This window comes from Balaenoptera ricei, chromosome 12 (genome assembly GCF_028023285.1).
Source record: "Balaenoptera ricei isolate mBalRic1 chromosome 12, mBalRic1.hap2, whole genome shotgun sequence".
Lineage (NCBI taxonomy): Eukaryota > Metazoa > Chordata > Mammalia > Artiodactyla > Balaenopteridae > Balaenoptera > Balaenoptera ricei.
The window spans coordinates 19,112,997-19,128,938 of record NC_082650.1 but is presented as its reverse complement, the minus strand read 5'-3'; the positions used below and the strand labels follow the sequence as shown (position 1 = coordinate 19,128,938).

General features: G+C 34.6%; 1 protein-coding gene across 1 annotated transcript in view; it reads left to right on the top strand.

Moving 5' to 3' along the window:
* Positions 1-15,942, top strand: part of ADGB (androglobin) — a 159,239-nt gene that overhangs the window by 37,251 nt on the left and 106,046 nt on the right. Inside the window, exons 5-7 of the mRNA XM_059941038.1 lie at positions 865-1,074; positions 9,410-9,549; positions 12,426-12,512. Coding sequence (XP_059797021.1) covers positions 865-1,074; positions 9,410-9,549; positions 12,426-12,512 — 437 coding nt within the window. The remainder of the gene's footprint in view (positions 1-864; positions 1,075-9,409; positions 9,550-12,425; positions 12,513-15,942) is intronic.

Sequence of the window (15,942 nt, the reverse complement as noted above, 5' to 3'; positions counted from 1 at the left end):
CTCAATGTCTGTGAGTCTTTCTGTTTCTCAGGTAGGTTCGTTTATGTCATATTTTAGATTCCACAAAGGAAGTATAAAATAATTCTGTAGTAAATTCTCCAGGTATACAGGAGGATATCTGATTTGTCTTTTTCAACTTAACCAAATTTTAAGAAATTTTCTAGATAACCAAATCAAGGAAAACATAAATCTTATGATATTAGTCTCAAGTGTTTAATCTCCTTACAAACCAGGCAGTAAAACATACTCTGAAGTTCAACTCTCCACTGTGCCTTGCTGCCTGTTGAAAACCCTGCAGTTGGGAGTTTTACTTGGAGAACTTCTGCACCTGCAGATCAACACATGAATATGAGACTTAGAGTAGAGTTAAGTGTATGTGTAATTTTAATTCTTTCCCACGTCTCGTTGCTTGTCTAATTGGTTTTATAGACTTAAAGGGATCATTTCCTTCTCAAACTTCTCAACATTTACAGAAGAGTAGCTCAATCCTTTATATAATGTTAATTCCAAAATAAAATCATCATTGCTCTCAGAAACATTCAGTCTCCCTCTCTCCTCCCTCCTTTTCTGTCACACACATGCACACAACTAATATGGAGGTCAATGTCACATCACTGACAGTTTACTCTGGAAGACAGCTCTTAGCTAAGACTTTTTAGCTTGTATTGTGACTATATTTTTTGAAAACAAAAGCAAGATCTATGACCATTCTGTAGGTCAGAAATCAAAATGTGGGATATACTACATGTAGAATCTGACATTACCACTGGAAGTAGATTTTCAACTGTTCTCCCCACCCCCTTTCAAATTACAGTGCCAACAACTGAAAAATAACTAATGAACACTACTGGTTTTTATCTCTAGCTGATGAGATGGATTATCAGCGAAATCTACGTCATGTGGAAGATAGTCAACGGGGGTGCTTTGAGCAATTATTCTAAAGGGACTGCAGGGGAACCTCCTCTTCTGGTCTGGAAGCCCTGGGAACACATTTACTCTCTGTGCAAGGCTGTGAAGGGTCACATTCCCTTGTTCAATAGCTATGGAAAGTATGTTGTGAAACTTTACTGGATGGTAAGTTTGTGTTCACATGCATTAAAAATTTGTGTGTCTTTCATATTGAAATATAGTTTTCTTACATGCCGATAATGAAGCTAGTAGAAGATGAGGCAGTTTACGAAGGCTATCAGCTGTCTGGATCTTTCTAATGTCTGGATCTTTTGTTTTATCTACTGTGAGAAATGAAGAACTGGTTTATTTTTTATTCCAAAACCTCAGCCAGTTGCCCCAGCATTACATACTGAATCTTCTACCTTTTACCACTGATTTTAAAAACCACTTTTATCATACACTAATTTCCAATTTGACTGTGTTTGGTTTTGGATTCTATTTTCTTTCACTAGCTTCCTTATCCTATTCAGATACCATATTGCTTTAATTATTATGAATTTATAGTTTGTTTTGTTTTTTTAGAATAAAATCCACCTAATACTCTTATTTCAATGTTTTCTTGGTATATATGTTTTTTGAGTAAACATTTTTTCTAGTATTTATCTTTGAACACATATTTATAATTATTTATCCCTTATTCTATATATAAAAGGGTTAGCCCTCATCATTGTTTTTATTTTAAATACAGTTTCCTCTCTCTTGAGTATTTTATTTTGATTCATCTTTCATTCAGATGGAGTATGCATTCCAAAGTTTTATTCACTTAGAATATACATGAGATTTCTTTGGGGTAACTTAATATTGAGGTCTATTTTCCTTTATGTATGATTGTTATGTGAATGATAATTTGGCTACATATGGAATACATGGATAATAACCTTTTTGTTTTAGAATGCCCGAGTATCTCCTGGGTTTAGTGTTTCAGACACTCATTCTGAGCCTTTACTCTCCACCCTATCTGAAACCCTGACACTCTCTCCCCTGTCTCTGCTTCATTTTTCTCTATAGCACTGAGCTTGAAGCATCCAGCATCCCATTCACTTAGTGTATTCATTAGTATATGGAAATATATATAAGAAGCTATTACCTTCTAGATGTTTTCTTTTTCCAAGTCTTTTGTTCAAATATATATTTCTTATTTTCAAAGTTGGTCCAATCTACAGTTCTTTTTTTTTTTTTAATTAATAGCTACTGTATTTATTTATTTTTAGCTGTGTTGGGTCTTCGTTTCGGGCGAGGGCTTTCTCTAGTTGCGGCGAGCGGGGGCCACTCTTCATCGTGCTGCGGGGGCCACTCTTCATCGCGGTGCGCGGGCCTCTCACTATCGCGGCCCCTCCCGTTGCGGGGCACAGGCTCCAGACGCGCAGGCTCAGCAGTTGTGGCTCACGGGCCCAGTTGCTCCGCGGCATGTGGGATCTTCCCAGACCAGGGCTCGAACCCGTGTCACTTGCATTAGCAGGCAGATTCTCAACCACTGCGCCACCAGGGAAGCCCTACAGTTCTTTTTGTAAAATAAATACACAAGCCAAATTACAACACTCTCCTGCTAGGCCTCCTCTCCTTTGGTCCATTTTTTAAAATTGGGACTGTAGTCCTAGAAGGATATAGAAGAATACTGATAGCAATGATAATAAATAGATAGACAGGTGCAATTTTTAAAGGGAGCAAAACAAGAACTTTGCTGTTTCAGAGGCTGTGTTCATGTGATAGAGATGGCTACCTGGTTTTCTGGCTGTTCTCTCTGGGCTGGACATTTCTACCTCTCTCTCCCTAATTCCCAGATGGTGGGGCTGAGTCAACACCTCTTTGCAGATGAGGTGTAATAAAGTATTAGAGTAAATTATTTCTGACAAGATAAAGTATATTGCTATTTTCTTTTCTTGTCCCTTTCCAGACATACACAATTTAATTTTTGATTTTTTTCCTCTTCCAATTCTAATTCACTATGTACATGTATATCCTTTGGTTTTCACTGCAAATAGTTAAGAAAGGTGTTCGTAAGAATATTCTTTGTTACCCTCTACTGCTTGATTCAGGATAATGTACTGGAGATACATCCTCTACCCTACATCTATTTTCCTTCCACTGTCCCATCTTGTACACCTTAAGGCATACACCTCACTGTTTGTTTTTTCCATTTATTGATACTTTCTCATTTGTTTCTTATTGGACATTGATTTTTCCTTCTCTGCCTTATTACATATATTCTCCTCCCCCTTTCCTGTTGTCTCTTGAAGCAATCACCTTAGTCATTTCTTCAAAGTAAACCAACCAATGAGAGCCTCTAGGCATGACATTTAAAGTTCAGATTTTTACACCAGCATATTGTTTCTTCTGTAAAAGTTTTTCCATTTTTTCCAGTAAGGATTGTAAGTAAATAGCCTCAAGTTTCTTTGACATCAATCAAAAATTTATTGGGTAGCATAAAAACAGTATTATAAAACAGAGAAGTTTTCTCTCTTCTTTCACCTGGCAGTGATAACACTGCTACTGGGCCACATGTGGTCTCCTCAGGTGCTTTTCAGTGTCAGCATTCCTTGGGCTCCTTGAAAGAAGCAATTAAGTTATTGCTCTCCACTTCAGATAGGTGGTGCTCTTGGCAGCCTTTCTCGGAGTGCTTTCATTTATCTCTGAATAAACAGAGAAACTCACACCTTGAGACCAATACTTTTCCCCTGTTGCCATCTGTCTATCCATATAAAAAACATATTATCTTTTATTTCTGATTAACCTTTGTTAATTAACTTATTAAGTGCTTAACTCTTTAAGCACTATATTATCGTAGAATTCAGAGTTTCTCAAACTGTGGGGTGCAGAACACACCAGCATCAACATCACCTATCCTGTTTCCCATACCCCTCACCCCACAGTCTCTGGGCAGAGCCTGCAGTCAGCCTTTGAAACAAACTCTCTCCCACCCAGTGACATTTTGTTCTTTAAACAGTGTTTTCAAGGTATATGCCATGACAAATTATTTTTCCATCATTCAATTACATTTTCCCAAAATGGAAATGTTTTTGTTCTCCGTTCATTATTATTAACATTATATATGCTTTTATTAAAAAAATTCAAACATTATTAAAATGTTTAAATTAGCCAATGGAAGTTCCCTATGACTCTACCTACCCAGACAATCATAGTAAATGATTTCTGTATATCATCCTAAACTTTTTCTTACAAATATATGTAAACCTACTATATATAATCTATACCAACAGTAAGATTATACAGTACTCATCATTCTGTATTTTTTTTCCTAACCATGGACATTTTTTATGCTAATATTTATTGATCTACCTTGCACTCCATTGTTTAAAGATGACAATAACTATAGTTGACCTTTGAATAACATAGGTTTGAACTGCCCAGGTTGACTTATAAGTGTATTTTTTTCAATAAATACAGCACTATGGTTATGATCTGCCCTTGGTTGAATCCTCAGATAAGGAGGGTCAACTATGGGACCTGAGTATCCCCATATTTTGGTATATGTGGCTGATTCTGGAACCAGTCCCCCACAGATACCAAGAGATGACTCAATACGTATTTTGCTAATTTCATATTGACAGACATTTAGGTTATGACCAGTGTTTTACCAATACAAACAATGCTCTAAAATAACGTCTTCGTGTATATATTTTTTCCTATTTGTGTGACTTTTCTCAGCTTTCTACGTGTGTAATTTTTCTGTCAAAATATATGCAAATTCTTAACTTTGATAAGTATATCCAAGTTACTCTTGTATTTTAATTTGTGTGTAATTTATATTTGATACAATTGGGTCTTGTCGGCAATTTTGTCTACTCTGTTACTTCTGTTACATTTTATATATTTCCTTTTTCTGTCCTCTTATTCATTTCCTGAACATTCTGTAGGATTCCATTTTGTTTATCTCTGGTGTTTTATTTTTTTTAACTATAGTTATTTACAATATTGTATTAGTTTCAGGTGTATAGCAAAGTGATTCAGTTATATATGTATATATATATATATTTTCAGATTCTTTTCCATTATAGGTATTCAAGATGTTGAATATAGTTCCCTGTGCTATACAGTAAATCATTGTTTTTTATCTATTTTATATATAGTAGTGTGTATCTGTTAATCTCATCCTCCTAATATATCCCTCCTCCTGTTCCTCTTTGTTAACCATAAATTGGTTTTCTATGTCTGTATGTTTCTGTTTTGTAAATAGATTCATTTGTATTATTTTTTAGATTCCACATATAAGTGATCTCATATATTGCTTTTTCTCTGTCTGACTTACTTCATTTAGTATGATAATCTCTAGGTCTATCCATGTTGCTGCAAATGGCATTATTTCATTTTTTTATGGCTGATTAATATTCCATTGTATATATGTACCACATCTTCTTTATCCATTCATCTGTTGATGGACATTTAGGTTGCTTCCCTGTCTTGGCTATGGTAAATAATGCTGCTATGAACATTGGAGTGCATGTATTATATCTTTTAGAATTAGTATCCCTAGTGTTTTTGAGTATATCTCTTTGTATACATTTGTTTGTAGTGGTGGCTCTAGGGATTAAATTATACATGCATAGCTTATCACAGTCCACTAATATCAACATTTTACCACTTAAACTGGAATATAACTACCACCTTTTAGGCCCCTTTACACCCCTCCCTCTTTATTATCGTTGTCTTAAATGTTTCTTGAACATATATTGAGACCCTCATGAAAAATTTTGCTTTTAAATGTCAAAAATAATTTTAAAAGCTCAAGAGGAAGCTAATGCTCTATCATTTAGCAATGTGCTTACTCTTTCCTTTGCTCTTTCTTCATTCCTAATGTTCCATTTTCTTTTTTTCTTTTTTTGCCTTTGAAGAGTTTCCTTTTGCCACTCTTTTTGAGCCAGTCTCCTGGTGACAAATTATTTTATCTTTCCTTTACCTAAAAATGTTTTTGTTTCACTTTTATTCCTAAAGAATATTTTCACTCGGTTCAGAATTCAGGGTTGACAGTTTATTTCTTTCAGCATCGTGTGCTACTTTCTTCTGGCCTCTGTGGTTTCTGGGGAGCAATCGGCTGTTCTCCTGTAGGTAATGGGTCTTTTCTCATTGGCTGCTTTCAGGCTTTTTTCTTTGTCTTGTTTTTTGGGATTTTGAATTTAACATGTGTAGATTTCTGGATGTAGATTTCTTTGGAATTATCCTGTTTTGGGTGTTCTGAGCTCCATAAATCTGTAAGGTTATGTTTTATGATAAATTTGGGAAGTTTGCAGCCATTATTCCTTCAAACCTACTTCAGCCCTACATTCTTTGTCCCTCTTTTTTTTGGACTCCAATGACATGAATGTTATATATATTTGCATTGTCTTACAGGCCCCTGAGGCTCATATTATTTTTTCAATCTATATCTCCCTTATTGCTCATAATTTCTATCGATATAACTTACAGTTCACTAATTTCTGTCATTTGCATTCTGCTATTAAGGGGTCTGTTTGTTTATTGTTTAATTTTAAATTCAAAATTACCATTTTTTCCTCTTTCATATTTTCTATCTCTTTGCTGAGATTTTCTATTTTTCCTTTGTTTCCAGAGTGTTCATAATTACTTGTTGGAGCATTTTTATAATAGCATATTTACGGTTCCTACCTAAAAATTACAACCTCTCTGTTATCTTGATTTTGTGGTCTGTAGATTGTATTTTCTCATTGAAATTGAGATGTTCCTGGGTTTTGGTATGATGAGAAATTTTGGACAGTTTCCTGGACATTATTTGTGTTATGTCTTATGACTGTGGTTTCTAATTAAAATTTCTATTTTAGCAAGTAGTCAGCCTGTTTAGATTTGGAATGCACACCCTGGATCACTTTTGTGGGCTTTGTTTCAAATCTCAATTTAGTTTGTAACACCTGTATAGTGCTATTCTGTTACCCAGAGGATAAGACTCCATCCCACAATCTCCTTATCACCACCTGAGGAGGGGGAAGTGTGCTTCATTACTGCATGGGTAGGGTGTGGAAATAAGAGTTCCTCCAATAGGTTCTACCAGGCCAGGCACCTCCTCTTTACTGCAGGAGGAGGATGGAAGTCAGTCCTTCCCATTGACTCTTCTGGGGAGAGAAACTGCTTTGTTTACTTCAGAGCAAGTGCAGAAGTCAGAGCTCTAACCTGAGTGGGAAGGCACCACCTATTACTGCAGTAGAAGTAGGGAAGCGAAGTCAGAATTCCATCTCATTCATATAATTATGACCATTCAGGTTTTTGCTGAAATCTCTGTCCACTGATTACTCTTTTCTTGATCTTTTGTAATTGTGATTTGAACTATTATTTATAAAACAAATTTTTTATTTTCCTTTCAGGGTGGTCGTAGGAGGAAGAGGGTATAAATATATGTAGCCATTTAGTTATTGTGACCTGGAATTGAAGTATGGAAAATAATAAAATTTGAACAAGACTGTATTCTAAAGTATCTTTTATTAATCTATGTTTATCTTAACAAAAAGGTATCTTTCTTTACAAGCATTCTATAATTAAACATTCTGATGGTCTTTTAAAATTATGTGGCACTAACACAGTAAACTCAGTAAAAATGTCCAATATACATCATTTACATGCAGTGACAAAAAATACCAAACGCAATAATAATTCAATGCCCTATGATGGGGTTTCAAAAATTATTTTTGTTTATATATACATAACATTTCATTTACTCATAAACTTAAAGGAGGCGACTAACCAATGTACTAATATCAGTGAAAATTATTATAACCTTAGTCAAATTATGTTTTAGATATGTAATGTTGAACATTCATCCTTGTGTATTTTTATGTAACAGCTTTATTGAGATACAATCCACATACCATACAATTCACCCATGTAGAGTATACAGTTCAATAGTGTTTAGCAATCAAAGCATCTGTATTGAAATATGTAATCACTGATCAGCTGGAAGCAGGTGATACTTGTTAAACTGGTATAACAAAGTTCTTATGGCTACTTAAAACTTTTCCTTTGTGGGAATCCAGATAGCCCCTTTGAAATTTTTTTTCTGAAAATCAAAGTGTAAGAAGGGAACTACTATTGCTATTTTTTTATTGTGGTAAAATATACATAACATAACATTTAGCATTTTAAGCATTATAAATGTACAATTTAGAGACAGTATGTATTTTTACAATGCTGTGCAATCATCACTATCTATTTATTTCCACATTTTCATCATCCCAAATAGAAATTCTGCATCCATTAAACAGTATTTTCTCATTCCCCTCTCCTCCAGGCCCTGGTGGCCTCTGTTATACTTTTTGTCTCTATAAATTAGATTTTTCCTGGTACTTCATGTAAGAGGAATCATACAATATTTGTCTTTTTGAATCTGGCTTATTTCACTGTGTATTCTTTTGGGTTGTTTCACTTAAAATTAGAAGAGAGAGTAGCTAAACACCTGTGACTTTAAACCTGTTTGCCCTACATCATCCATAAGGAAATAAAGAAAAAGTCATATAACCACTAAATAAGGCAGTATGAGTTCAGTTACAGGTGTCATAAAAAGAAAACATTTTTCACCCTATTGTTCCTATCTACCTAGGAAAATTACACTTATACTGTTCCTTGAATCTTGAGTTCAAATGTCACCTTCTTGTGAGGACATCCCCCAAGCAAAATTAGTCACATTTTCCTTTCTGATCCTAGAGCATTTTAAACATATTACATTTTGTATTTGCCTATATGCCTTCCCTCACTAGTCTGTAAGCAATTCAATGGTATAGATATAAGCCACGTGTTACAAATCTTTGGGTTCACAATGCTTGCATCACTGCTGAAATATTTCTTGGGGGAAGAAATGAATTCAAACTAAAATTTCACATGTAAAACCAAAGTTTAAAAAAATATTTGAGTTCACAATCATTAATTTTATCGTTTGCCTCAAGCTTTTAATTATGAAATAATATGTATACAGGTAAGTACATAATGATTTTATTAAATAAAGTATTAATTAGCTTTATGTTAAAAAATAGATCTTTAAACAGGAGTAGGAGTAATATGGTAATTGGAAGTATAAGATCACTGAGGACATAAGGATAAAAAATAGTTACTAAAGTTACATTTGCAGAATTTGCATTATGACTGTATTAAGTTATTTAATCATGTCCAAACTTGCCATGATTGTGTGGTATTTTGGTTTTGCTATTTGAAACACTTCAATTTACTGCATTATGTAGGATGGGGCACCCTAGAATGTGCTAAAAGACCTCATAAATAATCATACTATTGATATAGATATAGGCATGCTATAATTAGATTAAATAAAATAATAAGGTAAAACGCTCAGACAGAGTAGTATTGAATACCAGTATGTCAGTCATTAGATGTAAGACGCTAAAATAAAATTATAAAACAGTAAATAATAACGTCAGCAGTGTACAATAATGTATGAGAAAAAATAATGTTAATCACTGATAATATATTCCTTTCTTCTCATCTTTAGGGTTGCTGGAGAAAGATAACTATTGATGACTTTCTGCCTTTTGATGAAGAAAACAATCTATTGCTTCCAGCTACAACCTATGAATTTGAACTTTGGCCAATGCTTTTGTCTAAAGCTATCATTAAGCTGGCAAATGTGGAGTAAGTAGAATAAAAAATTATCGCTCACTTGTATACAAACAAAAAGGCAAACAACAGCAACGACAGCTATACATCTGTATTGCGTAGCTTTATTTTTCAAAAACTCAATTTTAAGAAGCCTTTTCTCCAAACAATGTAAACTTTCTGATATAAAAATAAATAAGCCAAAGCCACTGATTTGAAATATTGCATTAGCCCACAATAAGACAAAATTCCTCCAAGAAAAATACTAAAAACTTATTCTACATCCAGTGTTTCCTTATAATGAATGGAAAGTCAGTCATGGAAAATCAATCTTCAGCTTAATGAGAGAAAGAAGTTGTTTAGTAGGGGAAAATATTAGTTCATCTAAATACTGAATAATGTATACTGGAATCCAGTTAAAGTTTTAGGCTCTGTATATGCAGCAGTCGTTTACTCATCTTGAAACCCTGAACTCTTCTGAAGGAGGTCAGTGTGCTCCTCACGCTTTTGGTAACATTGTTCCTTTTTATACATTCAGGATGAAAACTACTCATGTTTCCTTCAATATTCTTGTGAAATCTGCTTGTGTCTTATATTCCTGCATGACTTGTGAACCAACATGCATGGGACATGTCTGCTACGTTTATTCTCTTAGCTTCCACTTGCAGAGACCTGTGGTCGGTCCTTCCGTGCCGGCCTGAATGATGCAAAAAAGCTTTGATGCCTGACTTGCAAATGCATGGCAACTGTGTGTCTCTGCTCAGTGGGAGAATTCTCACACACACTGCACCAACTTGAATTTGACACCCTTCCCCCTCGTGCAGTGTGTCACAGCCGCTCCTTTAAGAGGCCACTCCAGCCATTTGCTCAAAGCTCAGCCCCCTCCCCTTCTATTATTACACATAGCACTGTCAGTCAGTAGCCTGGTCTGATTTTTTGTGGATTTTCATTTGGCTCAGCTTCCTTTTTCTCTCCCAAAGCCACACAACGAAAACAACCCCTCCTACTGCCATCCTTTTCATCTCTCTTTTCTCTTACCAACCCTCAATTTTCTATTGGCAATTTGTTTTACCCAGCTTGCAACCCTTAATTTCAATCATTTTTAAAAGCTCAGCTCAGATCATTTTAGGTAGCTGAATACTACCAAGTATTCAAAATGGTGACAACTATGTTTGTTTATTTTTGAAAGAAAATAATGTTCCTAATTCTCAGACCTAACTTGAAGTTCTGAGAATTAGAGCCACAAGGCCAGTGAAGCAGTAAATGCGTGACCTGGATAATTGGAGTAGCATTTTATCTTTCTTAAAACTACAGTTCAGTAGAATTTTGTAGCAACTTGAGTAATAGAATTATTGTTATTTTTGAAAAATAAACAAATCCAACTTGAAAATAAAGGACCAGACTTAATGTAAGACATTTCTTAGGCTTTCCAGTGGAAATCACTACATGGTCCAATTTATATTCGTCCAAAAGTTTTTCTCAGATTTTATAGTAGATAGTAAATATTTTATGTGAGTTTTAGCTTTCTACATTAAAAAATTAATATTTAGTAGTTATTTAAATACCACTATGAAATATGCAAAGGAAAAAGAGTTACTTTTATGGGGTTTGCACAGTCACATCCTGAATATTAATATGATTATTCCAAGAGGAGTTTAGACTGTGAATTATCCCACTAGATACTAGTTATCTTTGAGATATGTAGACATATCACAATTTATAATCTGTAAACAAGAAGCCAAGGTAGATTTTTAAATGATGGAGCATGTGACTAAGATAGTAAGATTTCTTTCTGAAGAAAAAGACACGTATGCCGGTCAATACCATCAGTCGTCACCGTTGGCATAAGGCGGACTGAAGCTCTGATTCCCGAGCAAAACATAGATACGGCATTTGTGTGTGATAATGAAAATAGACTAATCACTTCAGAAAAAAAAATTTTTAACAAAAGGATTAAAATGAGAAGAGCAATATTTGATCAATCACAGCCTCATTTGACTTTATGCTATGGCGGCAGATCCACTCTTTAGTACAGGATAGAATGGATGTTTCTGATTCTCTGAAATTATCTAAGGATTTTATTAAAGATGTCTGATGCCCATCTTGTCCTGCCATGTGTGAGACTGACTTAATACACAGCCTCATAGGAATCTTAGAATAATTACCGAAACTAGAAAGATGAAGGATACTGCCCTATTTTTAAAAGACCATGATAATATATTGAATATATAGAATAGATTATATGTCATCTATATATATTTCCCGATATATAATATGTATGGATATGTTTATGTATATGACGTTAATGCTTTATATATATGACATTTTAAAATAAAGCTTGTGGGCTTCCCTGGAGGCGCAGAGGTTAAGAATCCACCTGCCAATGCAGGGAACATGGGTTCGAGCCCTGGTCCGGGAAGATCCCACATGCCACGGAGCAATTAAGCCCGTGCGCCACAGCTACTGAGCCTGGACTCCAGAACCAGCGAACCACAACTACTGAAGCCCCCGCACCTAGAGCCCGAGCTCCGCAAGAAAAGAAGCCACCGCATTGAGAAGCCCGAGCACCGCAACGAAGAGTAGCCCCCGCTCGCCGCAACTAGAGAAAGCCCACGCGCAGCAACGAAGACCCAACACAGACATAAATAAAATAAAATAAATACATTTATAAAATAAAGCTTGTAAGCATGTTTTGTAATAGATATGTAATTTTATCATTGGATCTATTTAAGTGCCTTATCAAAACAAGTCATCTGACTGTTGGAAAAGTATATTCCTGTGCTCTAATGTATAACCACTAGGACCCCTACATTTATTATTATATCACTGCTTATTAGAGATTCCTGTTTTTTATAGACCTCTCTCTGTTTTCAAATGTTATTGACCAGACTATTGTGCATTTGCTTTTTTAGCATCCATGTAGCAGAGAGGAGAGAACTGGGAGAGTTCACAGTGATTCACGCACTCACAGGATGGTTACCAGAAGTCATTTCTCTCCAGTACGTTTGACCATTAAGTAACTCATATATTTTTTTCTCTCTTCCCCAGTAAGGTTTCTTTAACTAAAATATTCTTAGTCTTTAAGAAAATTTTAAAAAATTGTCACATTTTACAAAATGTTTGGAGAATAACATGTTATAGTATTATAAAAAATTCCTTGAGAATACCAGGATAAATTCTGTTTGCTTATATATAGTAAATTTAATCCTTAAATATCTGAATTGCAAATATTAAAACAATGTTAATTATTTATTATGATAAAATATTTACAGGTGTCCCTTTCTACTTATACACTTATTCAATACAGAAAAGTACAAGCGACTTTTAATTAGCTACCCATACTAGGGAATGAATAATATTAAAATGCCTATTAGACTTTAAGCACTTTAATATATTATTCTAATTAATACCCACAGTCCTCAAAAGATTATCTTATTTAATTATCCATATGACCCTATCAGCTAGGTGTTATATGTCATTAGAAATGAGAAAACTGAAGCTCAGAGTGGTTGAATTCCCTAAAACCGTGTACATTGTACCTGGAGGTAATATTTGAATGTAAATCTTTCTGGGTCCAAAGCCCACAGTCTTTCTCTCATATGATTCTAGATATATAGAGATTGTTTGTCTATGTTCAAAGAGAGAGCATTTAATGTAATGCTTACTTAAAATTTCACAAATATTTTTTGTTTCATGCATAAAGGTTATAGCCACATAATTTGATCATATTACCATTGATCCTGGAAATTAATCAGGTTAAGGTGCATAGAAAATAATTATATCAATAGATCTGAACTTGCCATCAATCCAGATGCTGATTTTTATAAGAAGATCAAATCCACAGTACAGTTATCAATTTGGATCATCTCTGATCTTTGGTGTTAGAAAGCTACCATTCCCAGTGTCCAGGTTAAAGGAGACTGAAGACAGGTCCTAGTAACTTGGATTCTACCACCTAAAGCGTCCTTTCAGCAGGATAAACTAGCCATTGTTTGGTTCAAAGAAAATATATTTGCAGGGAAAAAAATGGGAGGGTAGACAAACTCCTCTAAGGACCACTTTTCCGAAAGAGAGCTGATTTTGCTTTTTACCTTTGGGAAAGGTCCAGATAGCAGCCTTTTAGATCGTCGTCTCATGGAAAATCCTTTTCTGATATCTAAGAGAAGAGGATATTTATTGACATGATATGGTCAATGTTAGTGGAGAGAAATAAAGAGAGAATGGGGTTTATAAGTATGGACTTTTCTAAATTTTTATCTTCAGTATTGATGGAATGCTTAAAATTTTGCCTTAATTTTCCCTGCAATAAATATACCAGAGGCATGAAAACATCAGAAGTCTATCAGAGGGTGGTAAAGAAACAGGAGATCAAAGTAATTTGTGACTAGAAAATTAAAAATTGGGAATTGTCTCTTGCTAGAATCATACAGTGAAATCATACATGAAAACTGAAAACACTATTCATATACTTTCATGATTATAAGACCAGTTTATTTCTTTTGTTTTAAAGACTTTTTTTTTTTTTTTTTTTTTTGATATAGACCACTTTTAAAGTCTTTAGTGAATTTGTTACAATATTGCTTCTGTTTTCTGTTTTGGTTTTTTGGCCATGAGGCATGTGGGATCTTAGCTCCCCAATCCTGCACCCCCTGCATTGGAAGGTGAAGTCTTAACCACTGGACCACCAGAGAAGTCCCAAGACCAGTTTAATAATTAAATTAAGTTAAAAATTTGAAGGATTTTAGATGCTCAATTTGCATGAATTTTTATTTTTATGGTTGCTTATAAAATGTCTATGAAAATGATATAAGGGGAAAACGCTTGAGCTTTGGTGCCAGAACTATATAGCTAAACTTACATTCTTATAATTCCAATTTCAAGCTATGTGAATTTTGCAAGTAATATAACTTTTTTGGGCCCTAGTTATTTCATATGTAAAATGCAGGTAAAAACGACCTATCTTACAGGGTTGTTCTCAAGATTGAGTAGGTAAGAGTGTCAGAAAAAGTAACTGATGTATGGTAGATACATAATTAGTGCAAGTTTCTTTCCCTCTAATGAGTATCACTATATTATTTAATATTATATAGATATATGTATGGTAGTTAATAATCAACCTTTGAAAACAGAGAAAAGTCTAAAAAAATGAGACTGACTCAGATGTTCAAGTTTATCATTTTACTTCTAAATGTACCCAGAAAGTAAAAGATATATGCTCTCTGATTTATGTCATGATTTGTAGGATTTTTTGTTATGAACATTCTGCCACACTATGCATATAATTTAAAATTACAGTTACACTATAAAATCACAAAGTTAATTCATGTGTATATAAGTGTATAATTTTAAATGAAAAGAATGTCATGGAACAGTATAATAATGATTGTCAAGAAATGTTTAATTTGAAATCACCATCTGCCAAGGATGCAGGCGGAGGTCAGGTACGGCTTCATGGAGAAAGTTCTGACTTGATCTGAGCCTTTACCATTGACTGGGTTTGATTAGAGGGGACGGAAGGAAAGGGACAGGAAAAGCAGGAGAACAACATGATCAAAGCCATGGTATGTTCAGAAGTGGGATGTTTCTCTTCCTACAAAGGATTCGATTGTGCAGAGACAGCCCCTGAGGGGCTTCGCCAGTCATGGTCATGGTTTTACAGAGGTCCAGGAGAATTAGAGTATTCAAGTTTCATACTTGTGTTCACTACTGACTTTTTCCATATGAAAATCAATAAGGGTGAAAAGTGTTTTGTGACATCTTCAACAGACAGCCTTTCCCTTCCCTCTCCCATAGAAGTACCAAAGGGAGACATTGCTGTATTTGCAATTGTTGACCTGCCTCTTATGTTTTCCTACAGTTAGCACTGTTTTATCATTTGGAAAAAAAAAAACCCTTCTAACTCTCCGTATTATACTAGAAATACAGAGTGGCTATTAGAAGTCTGACAATTTCAAATGAAGAGATGATGCTTTTCTACACAAATTTCTCTGATCTTGGTGTAGTTCATTTGTGAAAAGAGCACTCCACCACCCCATATTTAAGCCTAACTGTCCAAGATGTTGTATAGTCTCATCCTTTGGTGTATGAATATTTCTTTTTCACAGCATAACATTTTTTACATTGTAGGTGGGAAAAAACACAGGGGTTTTGGATTCAGAAAGATCTATTTTAATCCTGATTCTGTCATTTGGTAGTCTATCATTTGTGACTGCATAAAATTTACAACCTCTTAAACTTCAATTAGGATTGTACTACCTATGTTGCAGAGCTGTTATGGGATTAAATACAAAAATGAAAACTGTCTTGGCAACCACTAGCTGGCCACCCACATCTTCATTCTGTTTCTCAAATGTGCTAAACTCATTGTCCCTTAGGGTCTTTATATGAACTGTTCTTTATTTATGCCTGGAATGATCCTCCATCAGATAT